General features: G+C 38.3%; 1 protein-coding gene across 4 annotated transcripts in view; it reads right to left on the bottom strand.

The window, feature by feature from the left end:
* Nucleotides 1-27,501, bottom strand: part of DPP10 (dipeptidyl peptidase like 10) — a 1,405,070-nt gene that overhangs the window by 651,590 nt on the left and 725,979 nt on the right. The window contains exon 1 of one of the 4 annotated variants that reach the window (XM_515752.7): nt 26,826-27,447. The exons of 1 other annotated variant lie outside the window; for it this stretch is intronic. In XM_515752.7, the coding sequence (XP_515752.3) occupies nt 26,826-26,897 (72 nt within the window). In that variant the 5' untranslated portion in view covers nt 26,898-27,447. Of the gene's footprint in view, nt 1-26,580; nt 26,700-26,825; nt 27,448-27,501 lie in introns of those variants that run through there. 2 more of the 4 variants (XM_003309203.5, XM_054679712.2) reach the window with 2 other exon arrangements.

Genomic DNA, 27,501 nt, shown 5'->3' with positions numbered 1-27,501 from the left:
AATAAGAACGCCTTCCCCTCCCTTGTTCAGGGGTGCTCTTGCCATTGTTCCATCTGCAAGTCACACCCTTCTATAGAAGTAAAACTGCCTTGCTGAGAAAATTAAATTTATGTTCGAGTGCTATTTATTTATAACAATTCCATCATAAATCAAGGAGCACCTGTATATTTGTACATATGTGTGTATACATATATAATGATGCAAATTTAGTATAGTTACCTTTCTGAATCATTTTTATAGCTGTGAAGGATTGCATTTGTATAGATGTGCAACAATACTGTTAAAGAAAATTTGAACTGTTTCCAGTCTTTCACTATTACAAATAGACGTACAGTGAACAGCCTTAGGTGTGCTTTTTTTTTTCATATTTTTACCAATAGGTTTGTGAAATAGGTGTCTAAAAGTGTGATTGCTGGGTCAAGGGGTAAAAGTATATATAATTTTACTAGACACTGCCAAATTCCTCTCCATAAAGAGGTGTAGCATTTTGCATTTCCAACAGCAATTCCCATGACAGTATTCACTACTTTTGGATTTTGCCAATCTCAAGGTGATAAATGGTATTGCAGTGTAGTATAAATTCCTATATCTCTTTTTATAAGCAAGTATAAGGATCTTTATGTGTGGTTAGAAAACGTTTGGTTTATTGTATTTTATGACCTGGTCTGTGAATTTTCTTGAGAGACCCTAAAATACTGCCTGATTTCTTCAAATATCTCTATAGGCTTAAAATTACTCTGGAAATGATCCCTCTGAGTTAATTTCCATGAAAATTTACCATAATGTAGTTCTAGATATTAGCCCAAACTTCTTTATACAGAAAGATCCAGTTACCTGACGTTCACCCAGGACCCTGATTCTTTAATTATCCCGTTTTCTCCCATATTTCCAATCTTAGTCTCAACTAGCTCTTTCCTGTAGCCCATACACATCTTTCAATTATTTTTATCCTAAAAAATAAGAACGAAAAGCATACAAATAATATAAAACAAAAATTTTCGAAAGGTAGTCTGCTGAATTTCATGTTTCCTCCATTCCTAGTCTTCCTCCTTCCTTGATCAGCAAAATTCTTGAAACTTACTTCTCTCCTGAGATTTCTCTTCTCTCCCGAGTGCTCTCTCTCTCTCTCTCTCTCTCTCTCTCTCTCTCTCTGCCTCTCTCTCTCCCTCTCTCTCTCTCTCTCTGTTTTTTTGAAATAGTCTCACTCTGTTGCCCAGGCTTCAGTGCAGTGGCACTATCTCAGCTCACTGCAGCCTTGACCTCTCAGGGCTCAGGAGATACTCCCACTTCAGCCTCCCAAGTAGCTGGGACTACAGGCACGCACCATCACACCCTGCTAATTTTTTTGTTCGTTTGTTTTTTCTTATTTTGTGTAGAGATGGGGTTTCACCATGTTGCTCAGGCTGATTTCCAACTCCTGGCTCAAGCGATCTGACCGCCTCAGCCTCCCAAAGTGGTGGGATGACAGGCGAGAGCCACCACACCAGGCCTACTGAGCTCTGTCATGCTCCCACCCGCTACATTATATTTCATCCCTGCTTCCCAGCTGCTTTAAAATTTGCAGATTCCATTTCCAGCTCTCTCTGGAAGTTCTTCCCTTGTTATTGACCTCCCAAACTTCCTAGGTGTCCTGGACCATCACTTTCCCATTATATTAATATAAACCAAGCCTAAAAAACTCCATCCACTTTCACAATTTTCACAACCATGTATATGCTGGTGACTCACAAGTGTATGTCTTTGTCGCTCTCTGCTTCAAGATTTAGTATGTATGAAAAATGTCCATAAATATCTGAAACTTTCTATACTAAAAACTAAGTTCTTCTCCATAGCTGGATTTGTTTCTCTTTATGAATTGTAAGAATCTTTGCACCACCTTCTGAATTCAGTAGGGCTAGAACCTGGCAGAATTGTGGACCATGATTAGAGTCCAGGTCCTTTGTCGACATCCTCTGGCTAGAGGCTGTACCCTAGCATATAACTATTCTAAGTCCTTCCTGTGTCCTGCTGCCAGAATGATGCATGTAAAGTCAGCCATGCCAGTTACCTACTTAAAACTCTCCAACTGTCTCCCCATCTTCTAGGGTAAAGCCCAAGCTGCTGTACAAGGACAACAATTTCCATGACATGGCTCCTCCTACCTCATCACACACCACCTCCTAGAACTGTACATGATAGTCACATAAATTGCTTATAATTTTTCCATAAATACCATACAGTTGAGGGTTATACAATTTGAGCATGCTGCTTCCTACTTCTTGAAATGACCACCTTCCATCCTTCCCCCTTCTTCGTCCTATCTCCTGTTCATATTTTAGGTCACAGGTCACCTCCTCCAGGAAGACTTCTTTGACTCACCTCCACTACTACCACCAAGGATAAGCTAAGCAAAGCTCTTAAAAGACACCCAGAGCATTGACTGCATGCTCTGTTACACTCAGAAAATCACTGTGCTGCTCTGTTTGTATTCCACCGTAGGCTCTGAGAGGACTATCGTGTCTCCTCCAGCAATGTAAATCCAGCAATTAGCACAATTCCTGGTGTATAATGTTCAGTCTATAAATGTTTATTGTCCCAAGCATAAAGAATATACTCCTGCTCTCTCTGCATAGAAAAACTTCCACATAGAAATGGGGTTACACGTAAAACAGAACAAAGCTAAGAGAACTAAGACCAGGAATGAATAAGATAATAAAAACAACGGAGCTACGCAGTGATGAGAGTGAGAGAAAAGGGGAAGAAATAAAAGAGCTTATTTCCACTCACTTATAAAAGGGTTAGACATGAAGTCAACATAATAGACTTTTTAAAAGTTCAACTAATCAATAAATTTTGTGAAACTCATATCTAACACAACAATGTGGGGTGTATTTATTATGAAGTAGAGGTGGTAGTGAGTTGCTTTGTTATGCTGTAATCAGCTTTATCTTTGAAGGTAGTTTTAATATTTTTCAGTAGAGAAGTGAGAGTAATTCCTGGAGAACTCTAGCACAACACACTTGCATTACAACCTTTACTAATAGGTTTAAAATTATAGTGATTATCTCTAAATACAGTGACCTACATGTTTAATATTGTTCAGATTACATTCTTTTGTTAAAATTAGCTTTCTGGAGTTCCTGCCACACTGAATTAGAGCCACATCCATCTATGCCAAATTGGATATCATTAAATATCTATATTTATGTTATTTTCTCTTGGATTATTTTAATCATTATCCTAAAATATCCATACACTCTTAATGCAATTTTCCTCAGAAATTTACAAACTTGTGGTTTTAATATAGATTGACATAAAATTTTTCTTAACAATAATAAATTTTAGGTACTTTTTTACTTTTGAAAGTACTCATCATTTTTTAGGACATTTGGTAAAATGGTACATTAAAATTCCATGAGTTATCTTTCAGTTCTGACTCTTCTGTAATACTTTAAAACTTTTGTCACTAAATGTATTTCTTTGTTGAAATGCTCTAAATACACATTAATGGGTGTTGCAAATTTAAATTCTTGACATTAAGTTCTCCCTCAAGAATATGATGCAGTTCAGCTTCCAACATTTTTAGAGCGAGTCACAGGCACCTGTAATACATTGTATGCATATAGTCTAAAAGTTAAAAAAAAAAAGAAACAAAAAACCTTCTCTAACTATAAAAGCGAACCCCTGAAATAAAGGAGTTAACGTGCTGTGCGTTTTAAGCATGGAATATTTAACAACGTCATTGTAGTGTTTATGAGAGTTGAGTACTCATGAGGTATAATCTCACTGTGATCCATCTCATGTCACAGAACTAATCTAATTCTAAAAATAATTTTATAACACAGCAATGCTATTCTCCTACTATCGCTTATTTTATAATTTGATTAACATAACAACAAAGGACAGCTATATAAAATTTAGTTTTCCTCAAGCAATGATGATTGTATCCTTTGTCTTCAATATTCTTCTTGACTCTCACATTATGTATTACTAAATGCTATTATTCATTTTTCATAACTGTTTCTCAGGAAAATATTACTTAGGATGACAATAGCTTCTACTAGATTATTCTGTCTCATTGCAATTACTTAAGGCAACCTGCTGTCAACAGTCACAGTTCAGAGATCCCGACAATATGTGAGGCTGCAAATGTTTACATCAGGATATCTATCTCCTGTACGAATGTTTAAAGGTGTATTGGACAAAGAGATAAATAGCTGCTTTTCTTATCTAACATTTATTAATATCCAAGAACGTCAAAGACCGATATTAGCCTGGGTCATTAATTAGAGCTGGCTTGGCTTTGCCTGCGGCAGCTCTCCTAGAGATGACTTCTGTACAGTTGTGAAAAATGGGGCCATTCCTCAAGGGCAGCCTCCAAAGCGAATGTGACTCTTGTTGCATCCCTGGCTGCTGCTGCCATCGTCTTGTAAAAGTCCAATAAAGAGAAGAAATAAGACTTCACACGTGCCTTCTACAGATATTCACGCAACTTTTCTTTACTTTCCCCTTCTATTTGAAATGACCTCTTCTTCCCCCCTATCCAATACAGGGTCAGCTCAAGTGCGCAAATCATCTTCATCAGGCAGCAAAAGAATTCCACTCGACAAATTATAGTGAAGAAATAATAATAATAGCTAAAGTTTATATCATTCAGATGACTGAACACACGTTTAAAATACTAACTGTTTTTATTTTGACCCATAATCTCCCACAGGATCAGGCCCTACCTCGTGGGGTCATTATTGGTCTCATTGGGTTTTACAGAATTTCTTGCAATTGCTTATTCAAGAAGTCGTTGAGTTCCCTATTCCCTCTCCCTGTCTGGGCTGCGAGTCCAAAGAAACTGGCTGTATTTAAAGTTAAAACTAACGTTGCAAACAAAACACTCTGGCCTGTTAGTTTGGCTTGTGCACCTCACCTCCTGTTTCCCCCAGGAGCTCTGCAACTAGCGTTCTTTCCATGGACACTTTCAGAGGCCCCCATGAAACACAGCCCTCTGACATCCTCCTGTCCTCTGGATTCCCCTCCTCCTTGCTTGCTCTTCCTAATTTTTAAAAAGCTCTTTCGATCTAGCTTTTAGAGCTCTTTTCCTTCTACTGTGCATCAACTCACTCTAGATTTTCTCTGTGAGAGTTATATACCAAAAGTCTAATTATTTATCCCACCTGTCAATCTGAGATCACTCTGACTTTATCAGCTTTGCTAGCCTAGCATACCTTTAAAACGATCCACAGACTGGAAGATATTATAAATACCAATCAACTTAATAAAGATTGCCATGGAACCCTCTCCTAAATGTCAAACTCTCTTTTCTTCAAAGCACTTCTACTACAAATGCAAATTCACACATATTTTTGGAAACTCTTCACTGATGATTCAAAATGAAGAAAGTCCAGTCCCTGCCCTCAAGAAATGTGTAGGTATATGGAGAGACACCAGTAAACAGGTAATTTCAAAGCCTGAGGGAGGCAAGAAAAAGGTTCTATTGGGTGACCGCTGGGGGGCATTTAACCCAAAGCACCAAGGTAGGAATGCTTCAAATGCACACGTGGCTTTATTCCCAAATTCCACAGGTCACAACCAGTTTGGAAGAATGACATTTTTTTTTTCCACAAAATTTATACTGTGAATAAAAAACCTATCTCTAAAAAATGAATGAACATTCTCATGTTCATTTTGGAGTACAAAACCATCACATTACCGCAGTAGATAATTTTCCTCTATGTTATTTTCTGCTTTGAATAAGAGAGAGTGAGTTAAAATCTGGCCACAATTAGTTCTACAAGGCTTATTATTCCAAGGGAAGCGTTGAAGTAAAAATTTTCCCTTAGTTAATGTGCGTGCCTCTGTGTGCATGTGTGCGCATGCACGTGTGTGTGTGTGTGTGTGTGTAAATATTTCATGTTTCCAAAAAGGAGTCCCAGCAGCCTGTTGTCCATGGGATGGGTGTATGCCACATCGTCCTTCTCAGGTAGTGGAGCTAAGTTTACCACTCAGGACATCCTGGTTCCTACATTCCAATATCCCATGACAACAAAAGAAGAAAAAGCAATGAAGTCATACTTTAAGCAAAACAGGCAAATGCGGAGGAGTGGGAAGCAAAGGAAAGGTAACCCCCGTCACTCAGGTTAGGGAGGTATCTTCCTTCTGAAATAGCTTCCCTACCTTCCTCTCTGAGTTAAATCACCTTCACTTATTCCAAGGAGTAAACAAAGGAGAAACTTGTCATGACTAGGGTTATATTCCATAGAAAGGAGTATCTATACTTCGCGTTAAAGTCCTTTGCATTGGAGAACCTTTAAAAAGGTTGGATCACTGAGAACAGGATACTTTCATGCACTGTTAATGCCCAAAGAGGGGCTGGAATAATTTTTAAAAGATATTTCATAGAGAATTATATTATATTCCTGATAACCCCAAAGACTGTTTTCCCTGATTATTCCCCCAACCATCTGAAAAAGCTTTCTTCTGTGAAATCTTTGGAATCCCACCAATCCCAGATCAATTACTTCTTCCAGCCTGAAATGTGACAACATCAAGGATTTCACAGTGGCAGAATTCATTAATGTAATTATATCTCACAACTAAAGTATCTTTGTGGCCATAACAACCAACTTCTGTGTACTTGTCCCTTCCTTAAAATACACATCTTCTGAGAAGTCTAGCTGTATATTTTAATTTTTGACACAAAATTACTCTAGATGGTCATAATTTCCCTGAAGCAAAAAGATTATTTGGAATATACCATCTTTTTCAACCAAGCGGTACACTGGATTTATTCTCAAATAAATATATTTTATAACTACATCTATATAAAGGTGATTGCTTTATATTTATTTCTATTTTACAGTGAAAATGTAAATTCTTATCTTTTTAAGCATCACTGCACATGAAAGACTGTTTTCTATAAATTATAACTTGTCTGCCTGTGTTGATAGATTACGGCTAACGGTATGTGTTGAAAAATTACGGCTGAATACAGCACTGACATCATGACATCGCTTTTATCCTTATAATGTTTTCAACATTCAAACGTTCTTAAATCATCCACATGCTTCTATTATAGTGAATGTCTGTATCCAGATACAGTTCTGTTGTTTTGGCCAATGATAGTCTGTGGTGGATCCGAGGTGACTGCACAGTCCTTACCATTTCTCTTATGGAAACAAGAAATTCATTTTTCCTCCTTTTGTATTTGGGCTGCTCCTGTGTCCTGCTTTGACCAAGGAAATGTGGCAGAAAAGAGGCTCCATAACTCCTAAGGTTGATTCTTAAGAGATCTGCAGGGCTTTTTTTCCCTCGGTACTTGGAATAATCCCTTTTAGAAGGCAACTTCCTGGTAAGAGATGCTAGGACCCATGCTACGAAGAAGTTCAAACTACCCATGTGGAGAAAGAAAGACAGGTCATATGAAAAAGCAACAATATACAAGACATATGAGTGAAGTCTTCCTGACCTTCCAGCTACCGGATGAAGGCAGTCAAGATAAACAACACACTTGAACCAGAAGCACTGCCCACCAAGCCACCTGAACTCCTGACCAACAGAATCATGAGAAATAAAATGGTTGTTTTAAGCCACCGAATAAGGGAGTGATATGATATGAAGTAACAGATAAAACAGAATCTGCCTAAAATACTTTCTCAATAACGTCAGGTTAGCACAGACATTCACCAGAACTTCCATCATGATTTCTTAAAAGATAATGAAAGTTGTTCATTTTAAGTATTTTCACACCCAAACTGTTTGTCTGTAAAATATTTTTTAATCTCCAGGATAAAAAGAACAGATGCACCTTGCAAGGTCTTAGCGTTAAGGTGTTTCATATTAGAAGACAGCTTTTAAGTTGTCCTTATTCACAAATCAAAATAGGCGTGAGATGTGTTTACTAAGTGACGTATATTTTCAGGAAAAGAGACAACTTTTATTCACTTCTTTATTTCCTGTTGCTTTTTTGCTTAAGAAAGGGAGGGAGGCAGGGAGGGAGGGAGGCAGGGAGGGAGGGAGGGAGAGAGCGTCATTATAATCAAGAGTTCTTGGTGTTACCCTCAGTCCTTCCATTATAAATAGTTACCTCCATGGACATTGAGATAAATAAGCAGAAAGGACTTTTTTTCATGCCCACTCCCACCCCTTCAATCTAGAAACATTACCTTGGAGCATCAGTCTGGGTGTCTATATACATATGTACATTTCTAGTGACAGGATGTCAAGGTTAGATGTATTCAGGGGCATAACTTATAATTCATCCATTGGGTATGTCATAAGACTCTGCAGTAGCTGGTGAAACAGAGAGCTTGGTACTCCGCCAAACACTGAAATCTCAGAGGTCAAGGGAATCCTGACTTCCTATTAAACTTCCCTATATCACCGTAATTCGAAGATCTGACAGGATTTCCAGGTTAATTCACAAAAGGAAGAGGTTTGACCTAAAGATCCTGGATTATAACACACAAGAGGCTTGATTCCTTATGATAGAATCAAATGGTACCATTACCCAAATTTTAGGTACGAGTATGTAATTAGTGACTGATTAAAATTTATTTTAAGTCATACCTATTCAGTATTTATAATATGAAATCAGGAATCTGCCTGGTAACATTTCATGTACCTTTTCTGTCTGGGTTACTTAATAAGATTCTTGAAAAAAATTATCAAAGTCCTAGTTGATTTCTATCAATGTACCTCTCCTCAATCATGCCCATACATCTCCTAATATTCCCAGCAGGACGTCAAAGATTAAGGCCTAATCTGAACTCTAAAAACCACTTTCCATTCCGTAGCTTGACTTCCTAGAAGCATTAACAACTACAAGTTTCTTCTTTGTGTTAAAAGATTAGCAGCTACCAAATATGCCCTGCAATAAGTCAGCAGGTGTATTGTAAAAAATTGATTTTTCTTTAAAATTTTTCAGAGAAAAGAGGTTATTTGATTTTAAAAAGCTCTATAATCTCTACAGAATCTTAAAAGAAATAACTTGTTTTTCCTATTGTTAAGAATAGTTTAACTAAAAATTCCTTCTGTGAAACGGTTTCGAGTCTTGGTAGAGCTGGTCATCCTTACGGATCAATAAAACATTTCAATGCTGCTATTTTTCTTCCTGGTGTGTTTGTTAAATTCCATTACTACTTGATGGAATAGAGGGGAATATTGTGACCAAATAAATTTGCCAAGTTTAGAATAATTCTTAGCTTCCTCAATACATGAGGAGTTAAGGACACAAAAATCCATAAGCTTATAATTTATCGAGGTAATTTTTCTTTGCAAACATAAAAGAATTCTGCAAAGTCTAAGGTCTTCTATCCTTACCTCAACTATTATTATCTCCTTATTCACTGAGAGGGTGGTTTGCTGTGACTGACAGCAACATATAGCCTTTTTAGACTAAGACAGGTGAATAAAGCACAGTCTATTGTTTAAAGAAATGCCTCTCATTTCTCAAATTGTGCTTATCCCACGGTATATAAGAAAACGTAAGCACACCACGTATTCATTATCATGTATTGAGAGTCTCTATATTTTTTAATAATAATACAGAAACAACATTTTAATAATGCTGGATTATGTCCATTACTAGCCTTTAGACTTCACAGTGTCATTCAAACATCCAGGAATATAATCTTTCTTATTATAAAAGAAAATAGAGGGAATTTGTTCAATTCTACATTAAAATTTCTAAATATTATTTTATTGTTTCCTTAACATGAATATCTTATAAGGTATAGAATTGTGTTTCAGAATATTTCAATAATAGCCCTTTTCTTTTACCCATCTACTAGGAAAGGCTCATTAATTATTTTCAACTTATTAAAATCTGCAAAAGCTGGGATACATACTTGAGTCTAATGCTGGGGATAAGGAGGAAGCTTTTCTACTTTTAATTTGTTAAGATCCCCATTAACATATGTAGACCAACGCTATCTAGATGGTCCCTCGATTATGATGGTTTGGCTTCACCATGGTGTGAAAGCCATACACATCCAGTAGAAACCACAATCCCATAATAGGAGAGGAACTTAGGATAGTTTCAATTTATGATGCATTTTTGACCCGATGATATTTTTGATTTACAATGGTTATGTCAGGACCTAACCTCATCCTAAGTTGGAAAGCATGTATATAAATAAACGTATATATACATACATATTCATACACACATGCACAGATATAGCATTGAAGTGGATGCCAACAAATCGAATACTTTTATTCCAGTTTTGCTAATTGGAAGCTGAGGTTCAGAGAGGTTAAGGGATACCCAAAACAGAACAGCTAATAAATGCAGTAGTTATCTTTAGGTTACATGCAATCATACATATCATAATAACCATCAATTTATTTTCTTTATTAAATAGAGGCCAATGATTTGCTGATTGTGGTTGACCAGTAAAGTAGCCACTCTCCTCCACAGATGACAGTAGTGGTATTCATAGTAGTCGTTGTAGTAATAATGCTCATTAGAACACTGTGTGCAAGTTAGTTTGTTGTTCTCATTTTAAAGATGAGGAAACTGTGGTTCAGAGAAGGAAAGTAATTTGACTAGGGCCACATAACTTCTAGGTGGCAGAACCGGGTTTTGAACCTGGATTGTCTGCCCCTAGAGTCCATGCCCTTGTCTACTCCAGTAGACAGTGTCTCAGGAGTTTAATGAGCACCTACTCTTTGTCAGGCAATGTGTGGAGAGCAGGGCTCTTCCCTTCTGTATGTAGGCAAGGGTACAGTAAACACACCTGCACCAAGACTGGCTATCACTTATCAGATTATGAGGCACATAATATCTAATTCATCATGAAAAAAGGAGGAACATTTTTTAAAGAAGCCAACTTTTAGAGGGTCTATTTTGATAACATCAAGGTTTTTATCAAAAAAAGCAATGTCACTTTGGGAGGCCGAGGCAGGTGGATCACGAGGTCAGGAGATCGAGATCATCCTGGCTAACACAGTGAATCCCCGTCTCTACTAAAAATACAAAAAGTTAGCCGGGCGTGGTGGCGGGCACCTGTAGTCCCAGCTACTCAGGAGGATGAGGCAGGAGAATGGCATGAACCCGGGAGGCAGAGCTTGCAGCGAGGAGAGATCGCGCCACTGTACTCCAGCCTGGGCCACAGAGCAAGACTGTCTCAAACAAACAAACAAACAAACAAACAAAAACAAAACAAAAGTAATGTTATACACTTCAAAATAAACATATCTGCTAACATTTTTATAAAAGGAGAGGTAAAGAATGTGTCTAGACTAGCTTGAAACCACAAACATTTCTCTGGAAGAAAGAAATGAAAATAATATTAGTGATTACCTATCAAAAGAATGACAGAATGAGGAGCTGCACAGCTGGGGAACAACTCTGGGAAGGAGACGTTCCACTGTATATATTTGTGTAATATTTGATGTTTGAACTACATGAATATGTTATTCAGAAATTAAAGAAGATTGTGTGTTTTATTTAAAATTGGAAGTGAAAAAAATAGACTCCGTTAGCACCGACTGCCGAACTAAACAAAATGACAAAGACCTCTGAAAACCAAGGCTGAAATCAGATGCTTAGGTTACTGAAAAACCGGGAGCAAAGCATTCACCTTCTCTTTCATAAAATGATGAAGCCAATTTGTTGTTCAAGTTCATTATGGGAGACAAGGAAGACAATTTTAAGTTTTTCTAAATTGTAAGGTTTACATGAATATATACACATATACACACACGTACATGTACATGTCTTACAGTGCTCACCAGTTCTTCACTAACAAAAAAGTGGAGGTAAATCTAAAACTAAGTATGCACAGTTAAAAAGTCAGCTTCATGGATGACAAACGAATTTAAAAATTGGCTTCAAAGATGATACAAACTAAATTATACATTTTGGACAATAAAGAGTGACTTTTTGTCTTAAAATATTTTTGATAGACATAAAATTATACATGATTAAAATTTTCAAAGTAAACTCCATTTTCAATTGAATATACAGAAGGCAGTAGCCATGCTCACAGTGCATTGCCTAAGACAGCAGGTGCTCACCAAACACATGAGAAACTGTCTACTGGAATAGACAAGGGCATGGACTCCAGAGGCAGACAATCCAGTTTCCAAACCCGGTTCTGCCACCTAAAAGTTATGTGGTCGTAATCAAATTATGTAACCAAAGAGGTTCCCTCTCTGAACCTCAATTTCCTCATCTTTAAAGTGAGGATGACAGTTCTAACTTGTACACAGAGTTCTAGTGAGCATTACTACTACAACTACTAGTATGGCTCTTACTATTATCCTTTGTAGAAAAGAATCAAATATGATTTATTGATCAGCCGCAAGTGGGAAATCATTGGCCTCCACTTAATAACAGGAAAGAAGTTGATGGTTATTATAATATGTATGGCTGTATGTGATCAAAAGACAACTTCTGCATTTACTACCTGTGGAGTCTTGGGAGTCCCTTAACTTTAATAAACCTCAGATCCTCATTTGTAAAACTGGAATAAAAGTGGAATCTATTACATAAGGTTATGGTGAGGATTAAATAAAATTTAAGCAATTGATTACATTACATAATATAAATATATAAATATTATAAATATAAAATGTTTATATATAACAAATATATATTTATATATAAATATATTTAAATTTTTTATAAAATATATAAAATATAAATATACAACATATATAAATAGTATAGACAAAATTTTAGCTACTGTCAATAATAAAAATACTAATAATTTTGTCACTGAAATTCTTTCCTTTTATAATTTGAAAGTCATATTTTGTAATTTTGCTACAGGCTCATCTGACTCATCCTCTAGGACAAGTGTCAGCCTGGCTAAAGACATACATTAGGATTAGAGAATCCTTGCTTTTGAGAAATAAAGCCTTACTTCTCAGAGTGTGGTCCACAGACTAGGCATCATCTGGGCACCTGCTATAAATGCAGAATCTTGGACCCTACCTCACATTCACTGGACTAGAATCTGCTTTTCAGCAATATCCCCAAGTGATTCATACCCACATTAAAGTTTGGATAGTGTTCTAAAACTGATTCTCTAATACAGTAGCCCTAGCCACATACAGCTACTTAAGCTTAAATTAATTAAAATTAAGTACAATTAAAAATACAATTCTTCAGTGTCACTGTCACAATTCAAGTGTTTAAACAAGATAGCCATGTGTAGCTGGTGGTTATCATATTGGAAAACACCAATACAGAACATTTTCATCTTTCCAGTATGTACTATCGAATAGTGCTGGTCTTTCCTGTGAGAAAGTAAAAGATATTTTAGGAAACTAAGGTTCAATAATTCAATACGTTTTTTAAACTCCAAATTATTCATTGAACCCCTTTTTACACTGCACAGAAGTACTCATGTAAACTTATTTTTTTGTTTTTAACACTGGTAGGAAAGGGCAAGGGAAGGGAAGTAGCTTGCCCCTTGTGCAAGTGGTGATTCTCTCTTGAGGTTCCCAATCCCATTCATATCTTTATTTCTTCCTGTTCCCCCACCCCTCTTAAATTCATAAGACCCTCATTTTCTCTGGCCCCCAAATATGGGTTCTCAAGACAGAGCATACGAAGAATCATGGAGCAGGAAAGGATACAAGTTAGACATAAATTGTTAATATCCCCTGCCCAGCCAGAAGTTAAAGGAACAAAGGAAGTCATGGTGGAATCCAGAGCTGCGCAGATGAATGAGAAGAGCTATTTTTCAGAGCACTGACAGTCACAGATGCGAGTCACAAGGGAATGAAAATTTATGATACGCCTTAAATCACACCATGTTGGTAGTTAATCTCTCTTCTCCCTAAGGGCAGTTTCTAAAAGTAGCCATCTCCAGGAACAACTACCACCACGCAGCTTGATCCGAATCTCATTTTGCTAAATCCTCCAAGAATAGTTTTTCACTTCCTTGTGTGCAATTATCCTATCTCATCTTCTCCAAAGAAAAGCTATTTGAGACTACCAAATTGTTCTCCTCTAGCCTTCATAGACACCTGCATCAATTTCTTGGGACAAACCCGACAAGCAATGTTGGCTGACTGGCTGCATTCCAGGACCTCACTGCTGGTGAATCAAATCTGACACTGGAAGCTCCATAGGGTTTACAGAAAACTTTAATAACATGACTTAAGAAGTTGGCTGTGACATCAAGTGTAGGCCCAGATTGCACAATTTTTCTGAGCTTGGGAATGTTAAGAAAACAATTCGAGAACTGCAAATAAAAACAAGTATAACTATACATTCATCTTTTCAATGTCAAACTGGGGCACTATCTAATCAGCCGACATATGATTATAGAATTTCAGGAGAATGTACCCTATTTTCTCTTACTATTTGCTATTACATAGGCCCACAGTCTATAAAGTTAGATGTTAATTATAGAAAATATATAAGTACCCAAAAATTTCTGTCTGCTATCAAAGACAAACACAAAAGTTATGGCCTGAATATTAACCAGTTTTGTATTTAATTTTGCAAACTTTGTAAGCCATTCCTTTTCAGACTATATAAATCTCTCTTCCTCAAATACTGTTTGAACCAACTTTACCATCTTGATGGTTCCTTTAATAAGTTAAATTATTGACAAATATTCACTACATACTTGTATGAGAACCACATTTTCTCATTTGGAAACATGTACATTGAAAGCGACCAATACTGTCTTATAGATCTTCATGTCTGATCTGGAACGGGTCTTCCTACTCTCTTCTACTTCATCAGGAAAATGAGATACTGCAGAAAATCTAGACTTTACACAAACCATGATAGTTAACCTTATTGCTTTCAGATAGAATCTATATAATACATCTTCTTATTAAACCTGCTACCAAAAATAAAAATAAAATCCTAAACCAGCTGGAAACTTTCCACTTACATTCTCATCAATTTTTTCTTTATCGACAGCATCACAGACAATCCAAAGTGATTTCTATGATTCTGATAATTGAGTGAGGCTCCTTCTACCGACTCTTAACCTAGGTAGGAGGAACTCTTCTTTCTACTGTACCAAACTGATCAGTTGTATGATTTTGAGCAAATCAGCCTTTATCGTTCTCAACTGCCTTATCAGTAAACCAGATAACTTAATCACATAGTCGGTTGTAAGATTCATTCAAAATATATGTACATCTTAAAGGGGGATAATGGAGAGAAAATGGGATTCTATTATTTAAGACTCTCAGAGTCAGAACTATGAGCCCACAGTGCATGTTACTAATAATTACCATCTGCAGATTTTACGCTGGCAATTTGACTGTTGCATCTCATGCTCAGGTCATTTAATATGTGCCTACCTAAAGCATACCCATTAGAACAGATATTTTCTCCTTAAAAATTGGCTGTAAATGGAAGTCAGCAGATGGTACTGTACAACAGGAACATGTTATGGTATCTGCTTAATTTTTTAGCCCTGTATAACCTGTTGGTGCTTTGTGATCTCTCTAAAATACCTTTTTCTTGTTACAGAATGACTCATTTTGAGGTTTACATAACAATTATGGGCTTGTTATGCTGCACATCTTCAAACCAGCAATTTTATATCATGATGGCTTTGTCCTGGGTTTTCCTTAACTAAAATTGCCTTGTGTGACCAATAAGCAATGTGAAGCTGACATTTCTGAGTCCAAGCAGCTAATCCTAGATTGTATTTACCTATTTTCAAATATTTGCACCATCTGTGATTCCATATTAGTTTTTTTTGGATTCGCTGTTACAGCTCAAGAACTGTAGCTCTGAGAAGGAATGAAGCTGCACTCCAAATGCAGAATACATTATAAGCATGAGATGGAATTTAACCATGGGGATGGGGAAGGGAAACAAAACAACAAATTCAGAAAAGTAAATGCATATTCAGTTTTCCATTTTCAAAATATAAACTTTGTCAACTTTTCTGCGTGATAAGAAATATAAAAATGGATGCCATACAGCTTCTTAACCAACTCTCAATCCATGTTTGCTTTGGAGTCAGGAGGACTCTATATAATCTGCATACCAACCAAAACAGGAGTTCAATATTAAAGATGCCTTTAAGCTTCCAATGTCAAACAGTGACAAAAGGTGCTTTAAAGCTGTGTTTCCAACTTCTGGGAACTTCAACATCCAACATAGTTTGATTTTGCATCACTCTGTCTATGTCTGGTATAACAACCCAACCCATATTAATAACCAAATAATAAGCACCACCATTTTTCAGCACCTCTTGGATAGTAAACCTATTTCATTGCTGATCCTCACAACAGTTCTGCAAAATAAACAGCATTTCATTTTCAGATGAAGTATCAGATACAGAGAGGCTGGGTAAGTTGCTCAAACTAGTATGTCAAGGTTCTAGGGTTTAAAGTCAGGTTAAATGAGTAGAAATCCCTGGGTCTCTCCACTAAAAATAATTACATGTGTCTCAAAAATTATTCTCATGGACTTATTTATTTAGCATATAATCATTTCTCTGGTCTGTATTGGAACTTGGTGCTCTGAAAACTCTGTCTGGAAATACAAATAATCAGCTTCTGGAAATAGCTTTTTTTTTTTTTTTTTTTTTTTTTGAGACGGATTCTCACTCTGTTGCCCAGGCTGGAGTGCAGTGGTGCGATCTCGGCTCACTGCAAGCTCCGCCTCCCGGGTTCACGCCATTCTCCTGCCTCAGCCTCCGGAGTAGCTGGGACTACAGGAACCCACCACCACGCCCGGGGGAGAAGCCTTTCTTACCAAGAATCCCAGTGTATCAGAAGTCTGTTGTTTCCATTCATGTCCCAAGAAAGCTCTAAAATTTACCTGCATGCATTCCCCAGTTTCTAAGAGCATCTCTCCTTTAGGAGGGATTCACCCAATTGCTACTACATTGCTGGGAGCTGCAATTTCAAATGCCGTGTGTAGATATCAGCAGTTGCTTATTCATGCTGAGTGTAAGAGGGGAAGCTTGAGAAAGTCAGCTCTGTTTGTGTAGTGGTGGCACTGCCATTTCACTGGAGTAGTGAATTTCACAGTTCACGTTCCGAATGGCATTATGGCTTTGCGTGTAACCTCTTGCCATGGCAAAGTACAGAAGATGCATATGCGCTTCTGTGATGTCTGGTGGCCAGGTGCCAAAAGTCTAAGGACCACTGACCTAGAACTAGCACATCACAAAGGAGAAATCAAGAAATGTCAAATGAGCTTTGCCTAAGGACACAAAGCATTTTAAAACTTTTTTTTTTTTTAAAAAAAGGTTATACTTATGTCAAGTGACAAGGAAGGCAGATGTGCTACCACGACACCACCGAAGGCTTTGTATCAGCAGCTGAATCTGGGAATGGCTAGATGGAAGGAGACCCAGAATCAAGTACTGCTTCTAATTCTAAACAACAGTGTGACCTTAGACAAGTCACTTCACCTCTCCATTGTCTGTTTCCTCATTTGAATACAAAGGTGTGACATTTAGGAAACAACAGTTTCTCTGAATGTTATCATCATTTATCATTCATGTCATGGCTATTTGAAGGAAAGAATTTAGAAAGGCAATGCTGCTACCAATATCCATCTATTCTTTTTCTTTTCTTTTCTTTTCTTTTTTTTTTTTTTTTTTTTGATGGAGTCTTGCTCTGCCACCCAGGCTGGAGTTAAGTGGCACAATCTTGGCTCCCAGCAACCTCTGCCTCCTGGGTTCAAGCAATTCTCCAGCCTCAGCCTCCTGAGTCCCTAGGATTATAGGCATGTGGCACCACACCTGGCTAATTTTTGTATTTTTAGTAGAGACAAGGTTTCACCATGTTGGCCAGCCTGGTCTCAAACTCCTGACCTCAGGTGATCCACCTGCCTCGGCCTTCCAAAGTGCTGAGATTACAGGCACGAGCCACTGTGCCCAGCCAATATCAAAGTATTCTTTGTCAGAAAGTCAATCAACTCTTAGACAGACGATGGCTCTCAGAAATGTAGAGAGGCGGAGGGAACTGGATTTGGGTTTGGAGATGGCATTCATGCAAAGAGAGATGAAGGAACGAAAAGTACCATCCTGGAGTGCAGAGATACTGACTCTGAGCAAATAGAAATGTGTAATAATGAGCCACTCATCATGCCACAGTGGCCTAAAGTTGAGTAAATCTCATTTTGGAGCAATTATAAGCAACCTTCATAAATGTGAAGGAGGGGAGTCTCTTTCATTTCAACTTCTGGTTCAATTCACACATGCCTGTCACTCTCACTATGGGTGTCAAGAAGTAGGGTACACACAATTCCTAAGATCAGAAAAAAAGAAATAACCCTGATGAAGATGTTGTGTTTGGCTTCAAAATATGTTCACTTTATTTATTGGACCACTTATGTTTTATAGTACTCTAAAAAAGTACATACAAGTGAAACGTATCGTCTTTTCCCTTGAAGTCCCTAAAAGCTAGTGAGGTAGATAGAAAATCTATTCATAATTTCATAGATCCTAGGAAATTTAAATTATAGACTAATTTTGCCAAACAAATGACCTATTCTAAATTTGAGGAATCCTTCATGGATTTCAGTTTTCTTCCCTCTCAAAAAGATATATTTTTACCTCTATTCAAACATTGCCTCAGTTCCTCATCTTCTATTCTGTGTCTAAGAGAGAAGAATTATCAATGCAAATTTGTGACACATTGATTTAAAGGATTGCTTTATGAAAGACTTCTAGTACTTCTTTTAAAACATGTGAAGTGAAAAAAAAGAGCCATGTTTTGCATTGATTAACTTACATTAAAACCATTCCTGGAGGTGAGATTTGATTAATGTAAGTATGAATATCAGAGTTTTCACTTACTCAACTCTTGCCAAAAGTAAACCCATGTTCCAATAACAAGAAAGGCCTATTTCTCCCTGTACAAGCATTATTAATGCAACTTCAAGTGGTCTCTCTGGTCATTTGAAAATAAATAACAGGGCAGCCTGCCACTCAAGTTCTTGATTACGTAATACAGATTTGTCACATTTCTGTTTTCAGAGCAGACTTTCTCAGATGGAATAAGAAACTGAATCTTCATTTACATATCAAAAAGAGACTGGGGATAAGATAATAAAAATAGCTTTTATCCTCACTTTTCTTCATTTGCTATCTTTTATAATCTGATACATAGTTATTTTGTCTTGACCTGAGAAAACCAGTAAGCATGACGAATTACAATAATATTAAAGTTAGAAAATACATAGCTTGGCTGGAGAACATTCCCAAATGTAAAGTCGGTTTTGATTATGCACTCAACTAACTTTTCTTAAATTTCAACTAAATAATATCACCTGTTCCTGTATGCAGAGAATTTCTAAGTAAATCATTCCTGGGAACCAAACTTCTGGAAAGAGAATATTAAACCATGAACATATCAAACAAGACTCTAAGTCTTTTGTGAAAATAGACTCTTCATCTAAAAATAGTAGAAATCAGTCAAGTTGTCATGAATTCATTTTCATCTAACGCCCTATAATAATCTACCTATAAAAGATCCATAGCATTTAGATCATAAATATATATATATGTGTGTATAGTGTGTATATATTTGATAATGGTGTACACACACATATTCAGCATTTTCATTAACATAAGTGCAAATTTACTTTTGTAAAAGAAGAAAATATCCTTCTGAGATGATCTAGAAGCACGATAGCATTAAGAATGAAAATACTTACTAGGTTTCAAGCTTGAGCCAGATGCAATAAAAACTCATTCACATAGATTCTCTAATTATTGCAACATTCTCATCATCCTCTCCCTTTTCAAGATGAAAGAATGATTTTAGTGGGATTATAAATTGCCTAGTAAATGGCAGAGGAAGGAATCAATCTGAAATCTGTTTGACCTTGTTCTCAGTCTTACATCACGTTGCCTCTCCCCAAAATGTAATTAAATTTGAAAATCATTTGGCAATTCCAAAAATGTTATAGAATATTTTAAAAACTTTTAAATAAACTATGGCATGAAAAACTTAGAAAAAATTTTTTTTTATTTTGTGGAAGACATTAAAAGAATACTCTTCACATCAATTACAGAACAGAACAATTCAAAATATTTATTTTATCAGTTTTGGATAAAAGTGAGTTTTCTGTATTTAGCCTGGCAGTGGATGACACATTTACCATTACAAATGGATATGCCTGAGATTCTAAGAATTTAGGAAAGCTTAAAAAACATAAATCTACAATAGAAGAGCTTTCTTTTCAGTGCCCCAGTCTCCCCACCGAACCTACTTCCCAGCCTTCTCTACTATACTGAAAACGACAACCATTCCTTGAGTTAATATGTAGTCAATGATAAGAATGTCTACCGTGTAGAAAGAAGGTAAGTGCTAGTTTTAAAAGCCTTAGAGAACAGGTGCTATTAGATAGGGACAAATAAACAGAGATTGGTTATTGCCAGAAAACTGGTGGATCAGGTCAATAAAAACTTTAAAACAAGAGTACGCTGGGAATAATCAATACTAAACGCCACAACTTCTCAAGGCAGGACAGCATTCACTAGAGCAAGAACAATTCTAACTATCCATAAGGATATAAGTTTATGAAGAAGTTTACAGTCCCTTTATCATTTATCTGGCTTCTCTTTGGACCTTGTACAAGTCTTCAGATGGAAAAACCTCCAACCTTTTTTTGGTTGAGGTATGTCTTAGTATATGGCCCCCATTCTAATGTTAGTCATACATGAACTTGGTTAGGACACACAAGTCACTTAGCAAGTATGAAAATATATGGCGATGATTTTAATAAGTGGAGCATACATGTGTGTTTAAAGGTTACACAGAAAAAGGTGTAGAAAAACTTTGTGAAAAAGTCTTTTGACTTATGTTTAATCCAATTCCATGCCCCTCCCCATAACAGTAGGGACAGGCACCCTGGGTTCTTGGTGGCTCCCCTGCCAAGCACACTCTCCTGCTACATTGACTGAAATCTCACCCCTTGACATATTTCTATAAATCCCATCTGTCTTTCCTTTAAATACCCTCTTTCTCATGCTGATTACCTTGGGAAGTACATTGCATTGAAAACAATATGCAACATATTCAGCAGCTAATTCAACTCTTGGTGAGAATTAGCCAAAGTTTACTTTTAGCCTGACTTCTTACAGAGTAGAACAGTAAAGAATTTTACTATTCAATTTTGATTGAATGAAAGTCAGGATGTAACAGAATATTTTGAAATCTGGATGCCTGCCAAAATAGGATTGATGTCCAAATCCATTAATATAATATTCGCATGCACCCAAAAACTCATGTGTAATCATACTAATACGTGTACTGCAAAATATGGTTGTCTGTAAACTTAAAATAATGGATCAGCTATACATGGATTAATAATCTGAGGCTTTTTTTTTTTTTTTTTTTTTTGAGACGGTCTCATTCTGTTGCCCAAGCTAGACTGCAGTGGCACAATCTCGGCTCACTGTGGTCTTGACCTCCCAGGTTCAAGCAATCCTCCCACCGCAGCCTCCTGAGTAGCTGGGACCACAGGAGTATGTCACCAAACCCTGATAATTCTTTCTTTCTTTCTTTTCTTTTTATTTTCTTTTTTGTTTTTTGTTTGTTTCTTTCTTTTAGAGACAAGGTCACATTACGTTGCCCACGCTGGTCTAGAACTCCTAGGCTCAATCCATCTATCTCAGCCTCCCAAAGTGTTGGGATTACAAGTGGGAGCCACTGCACCAGGCCCAGATTTTTTTTTTTTTTCTATTTTGTCTAGGCTCTTATTCCCAGACTACACATTTAATGAGAAGACTTGGTATGAGTCAGACCTTATTCAAAAACTCCTACATATTATTTCATTTAACCCTTAGAACAAACATCTAAAGGGAACTGCAGTCACCTCCATTCACAGATGAAATGGGGAAATTCAGTTATCCTGCCCAAGAAAACACACTGGTCTTTGGTGGACCTGGGATATGAACTTGACTCTGTGACTTCCAGTGCATAACCCATAGACAGTGATGAATAAATATTTGTGGTTGATAGCACAAAATCTCACAATCTTAGTCACAGCATTCTGGCATTGTGTCTGCTACATGTCACACTGTAAGTAAATTTAAAATGTGCCTATAAGTAGTAAAGCTTAAGACATTCTGTAATCATAAATAATTCAAGAAACCAAAATTTTGAATTTGCTTTATTTTGACTCAGACTGGGAGAAATTTGGTTGTTTTGTTTCCAATGTAATGTGCTTCATAAGATAATGCAGCATTGATATTTAATAATACAATTTTCTTTATGTTGTTTTTATATAATTTAATCTTTTCAAAATGTACCATTTGCTCAGATCCTGAAATAATCAAACAGATATATAGATATATTAGAAGATTCTAAGCAAGAGATATTTTGTTGTATGTTCTTAATAAACAAAATGCCTTATATATAATATTTATATTAATTTATATAATATATATTTATATTATAAATTTATGTAATATATAATATTTACATATAAAAATAAGAAATTCAGGGAGAGTAGGAAATGCATATTTTCTCTCAAATCATAGACTTCCATGTAACATCTTTATTTAATGTATATTATCTTTTATAACCAAATTATATAGAACTCTACTCCCAATTAAATATGACATTTTATATGTTGAATAATTCGAAGTAATGTTTTTTATTAATTAAAATTTTTCAATATGATTTATGAAAGCTCTTTTCATGGTTGTGTTTTAAAAACAATAGTTTATTGATCAAATTATGATGTGTATATATTAGCAAAGGGCACATGGAAGAATACCTCTTTTGCAATTTTTCATTAAGCATATGTTTGAATATTTAATCTGGTTTGCTAGACCAAAGGTGAAATAAAAATACTGAATACCAATTTCTGTATTAAAACATTTTAAGTTGATATTACCTAAATGTCTAAAGCACATCGATATTTCAGAGAAGGCATTTTACACATTACACATTTGATCTCAATTCTGGTCATGAATTATTTCATCAAGTGACAGCTTCACGTTCAATTGTAAGAGATTGGTTTTTTACCAAAATGCATTTTTTTAAAGAAAATGCATAACAAGTGCTGTCTTTGTAGTCAAATAGTTGCTTTTAAAAATATGCTTTTTAGTCATACTCTAAAAAGTGGGATGGTTTTGTTTTTGTTGTTTTTGTTTTTGTGTGGTTATTTTTGTTTTGCTTTTGGAGCTGAGAGAACAGCCACGCTTTTTAGGCAATATTTTTACCCACTGGAGTCAGCAGAAGGGTGCCACCTGGTGGAAATGTGAACAAACTCTAAACCTTGTCTGATTGACCATTAAAAATCTATATATACTCATTTAACAAACGTTGAGAGTCTCGTCATCAGAGACAAATGATACAAAGATCAAAAAAAGCTCCTATAAATTTATGAGGATCTATCTTGTTCTCTTATATTATTTAGATCAGTAGCGTGATATTAACTAAAATTAGCAGAGCTGTGATTTACTTGTATAGTTGAAGCTTTAAACAAATTATTCATTTGTTTTATATTCAAGGTAAATTTGTGCACATGCGCACACATACACATATAATTTGCAATTATTTTCATTCTTACAATAGAAATATGTTGTATCTTGATTGTATAGAAGTTAAAAGTTAAGGCTTCAGACCTCCATGAGTTCCTGGCTAAGTCTCACTTCCACAATAACTTCCTTAATCCTCTGTATTCTCATCTCTAAAATAGGAATAAAAACAGGACTCACCTCAAAAAACTGCTTTGAGAATCAAATAGAAAAATACATTCAAGAAATGTTACTTTATGAACCCTGAGAATAGTACTCTGCCTGTGGCAAGCATTCAGGAAGTGATTTTTAAAAATAATAATAAATTACAATTAGCCACTAAAGTTCTTAGCTCTTTCAATGTTAATTGAGATATTGATCATGTTAAGAAATGATTGTGTCTAGTCATGTCAAGGCATTTGTTTTTAGATATTTTGTAAATGTGGAGTGTTATGAAAGCAACAAAAATAACTGTCATAAATATTTTTTAATCAAAGAATCTTTAAAAGAAAGATTAGTAAGATGATAAAAATATTTCAATGATTCAGAATATTCATAAAATACACGGTCCCTACACGGTCCCTCCTATTCTTGTTGTCACCATTCTCTAGGGAGGGAGGGCATGTCCTCTTGTCATGGCACCCTGTGCCAGAGGACACTAACAGATCAAATAAAACAGGAAGGTTGAGCCCTCTACAGGACTGTAACTGTAACCAAATTATATGGTTCATAACCATTTTCAGTTACAGGAAGGATTATGGTCTTCCACTGTGCTATAAGTGGAAATAGGTGTTTGATGGCCTCAGGACAAGGCATCTTTGAGGTTTCATAAAAATCTTTACCATAGAAACTAGAAGACATTCTTGGAAACATGCAATAGCTTAAATCATTCAAAATCAATGCATAGTGATTGATTTGTTGGAATATATGCCCTATTTAACCACTAGGTATAATTTCATAAAGGTATATTTTAATTTAAATTTATGAATCTTTTTTATGAAATATTATAGAAAACACACAACTAATCACATCTTTATGAAGCTATTATATCTAGTATTGCACGAGAGTTGTGTGGCAATTGCAGAATTAAACCATAATGACTAATATGGCTAATAAAAGCTTAGTAGTCTTACGGAAAGTAGTTTAAGCTGTCACAAAAATCATTCACATTCTTTGTCCATCGTTTCATATGTCAAGCTTTGAACAAAAATATGCTAGATATGAGTATTTCCTGGGAGTGCTTGAAACACCCTCACTGTGAGGTGCCATGTATATACTTCAGTTGACTTCCTTTGTAAAATCAATCTATTAGAACACATGCATAAGATTCATAAAACTGACATTTTCAAATCATGTCAATACTCAGAAAGGCACTTAAAATACTCTGTTAAAACAAGAGTTCTGCAAAGTAGCCACTCCCTGAATATTTGAAGTGGCTATTAAAAAATGCACACTAACAAGAAAAATGGATTCGAGCTTGCACCTATCTCTTCACATGAATTTTAAGTACCAGATTAATCCTGACAAGGGGATTTGTTGTGCATAGACCGCGTGTCCACTATCTACACATACATTTTCAGCTCCTGTGTGCTCTGCTCTGCTCTGCTTCTGCATCCCACTTCCACCATCACTGAACTGTTTGCAGCGCCTCAAGTAACCAGCTGGTGTCACAGGTTAGTGAGCAAAGATTTCATGTGGGGACTCTCACCTGACTAATCATTCTTACTGGTAGCATCATTCCCAGAGCAGTAGAGAGGCTCGGCGGCTTGTTAATGAAATTTAAGGGCTGTCAGCCTGAAAGAGGATGTTAAATCCATGTTCCCGTCCTGAAATTATTTTTCTATATCTGCTAACCAATGTTTACATTCTGATGTGTGCTGGGGATTAGGAGGAAGGGGTATAAAAGGAAGGAACGTATGATGTTTTAATATTTTCATACTTATCTCAGAGTATGGATCAAACAGGATAGTTTAAGAAAACAAATGCTTTGTAAGAACTGCCAACATTCAACCCCCTCCCACTAATAAACGAGAAGGGAGCTGTGAGTCATTGAGTAATCCCCACCACCTGTGTGAAACATATGTGAGAGAAAAGAGAAGGGGAGGGAAGAGGAGAAAAGAAACCACAAGCCAGGAGAGATGACCAAGTCTGCAATATTAATAACAGCATCGCTGGCATCGCCTCCTCTGTCTCGCCACCACTCCTGGGCCATTTGGACAGCTCCCCTTAGTAGGCTCTTCAGTGCTTAGAATACGCGAAAAGCCGAGTCGCTGCTGGAGCCTAGCTGCGTGCACTCCCTCTATCCCAGGCTAGCAATAAGCTGGGAGGGTTTCTGCCTCCAGCAGCCTTCGCAGTGCACTCGGAACAAAGATCCCCAGTCCTCCTACCCCAGTGCTTGGCTCCTGCGGGTCCACAGTTAATCCCTGACCTAAGCGCAGCTCTCTCTGCCCGGAGTTCCTAATTGATGTAAACGTGACCGCACCTCCACCCGGCTCAGCACAGCCTCCCTCCTCCTCCTCCTCCTCCTCCTCCTCCTCGCCCGGGTATCTCGGCGCTCCCGACCCTCCAACTTTGGAAAAAGAGCGACACCGAAGTCCCAAATCACCCCAGATCAGGGACAGAGACGAGATGGGGATCCACGACGGTACGGTTATGCTACAGATTTCTAAAGACCAAAACAAAAAGGGGTTGGCGGGTGTAGAAGGACGGGAAAGAGACAGGAATAACCCTCGGCCCACGCAGGGCGCCTCATCTCTGCAGACACGACACAGCCAAACCCAACAAATCACTAAAGCCAGCACCTTCCCGGCTCCACTTAATCATTAATGCCTTGCTGCTCCCCAAGCTCCGTTCCGCTCAGCAGACTACGGATGTCTGGGACACTCTTGCAAACACCCCACCTCACAAACACACACCCGTCTCCTCAAAAGAAACAAGAAAGCAAAGGAAAAACTCCGTCCGCCTAAAGGTCATTCGCCTACTCGGGTGGCTTTGGCCAGCGAGCGTCCCGGCTATAGGAAGACCGGGCTTGAACCCGGTAAGCGGCCATCGGGAGCGCAGCAGATTTCTTCAACGTGCGTTAATGGGGAACCAAGAGGCCCCGTTCCTTGGCCCTGGCCGCCTCTCCCTCCCTCGGTGGCCCGCCTTTACCGCCGGGGTTCCCCGGGGCACCTTCAGCCTTTACCTCTCTGCCCCCTTCCCCGCGGCTCTCCACCTTGCGCATCCTCTCGCCGGGCCCCGGAGCGCACTCAGAGGCTCTAACTTCCCGCAGAGTCCATGGAGAGGCAGGAGAGCCTGGAACTGGGGCGGGGGGGGGGGAGGGTGAGAAGAGGGAGGCGTGGGAGCCGGGCCTGGGAGGGGGGAGGCGGGGGGAGCGCGGACCGGAGCCACCCCTCCCGGGAGGGCCCGGCCGCGGCTGCCAACTCTCACCTGGTCCGCCGGCTGCGCCTGGCTCGCCCTGGCCCCCGGGGTGGGCTGCGGCTCCTGCTTCATGGCCGTCATCGCCGGCGGCCCGCGCTGGCGCTCACTTCCTCGCGGGCACTTCAGACTCGGGGACCGTCACTTGGCAGCGTTCGCATGTCACGGGCGCCCGTCGCTCCCGGAATTGGCGGAAGGGAAAGCGGCAGCGACGGGGTGGGGGGGGGGAGTGACGGGGAGGGGGGAGGGGAGAGAAGTTGGGGGGAGAAGAGCCGCACCGGGCAGGCTCCCCTCGTAGGATCCCTCCTTCGGCCCCCGCAGACCCTCTGACTCCCCACTCTCCCCGCCCCCCACCACCCAAAGCGCAGCGAGCCGCGGAGACGAGGCAAGACCAAGCGGCAAGTTAGCGGAGCGGCGAGCGGTGGTGCCCGGCACCTGACCCAGCTGGAGCGACGTCTCGCGCCTTCTCCCGCAGTCCGCGCCCCCCGCCGCCCGCCCCCGGGGGCTCCCCGCGCGGTGCTCAGCGCGCCAGGTGGAGCAGGCGGGTGCCGCGCTCCGGCATCTCTTCAGCAACCGCAGCCGGGGAGAGGGAGCCCTGAGCGGCGCGAGAGCTCCCCACCCGCGCGCCCGAGGCTGGCGGGTTCCGCGGTTACCCCCCCCCCTTCCACACACACACGCAACCCCCCGC

This window comes from Pan troglodytes, chromosome 13, assembly GCF_028858775.2.
Source record: "Pan troglodytes isolate AG18354 chromosome 13, NHGRI_mPanTro3-v2.0_pri, whole genome shotgun sequence".
In the NCBI taxonomy this organism is placed as follows: domain Eukaryota; kingdom Metazoa; phylum Chordata; class Mammalia; order Primates; family Hominidae; genus Pan; species Pan troglodytes.
This window is presented reverse-complemented; position numbering and strand designations above follow the sequence as displayed.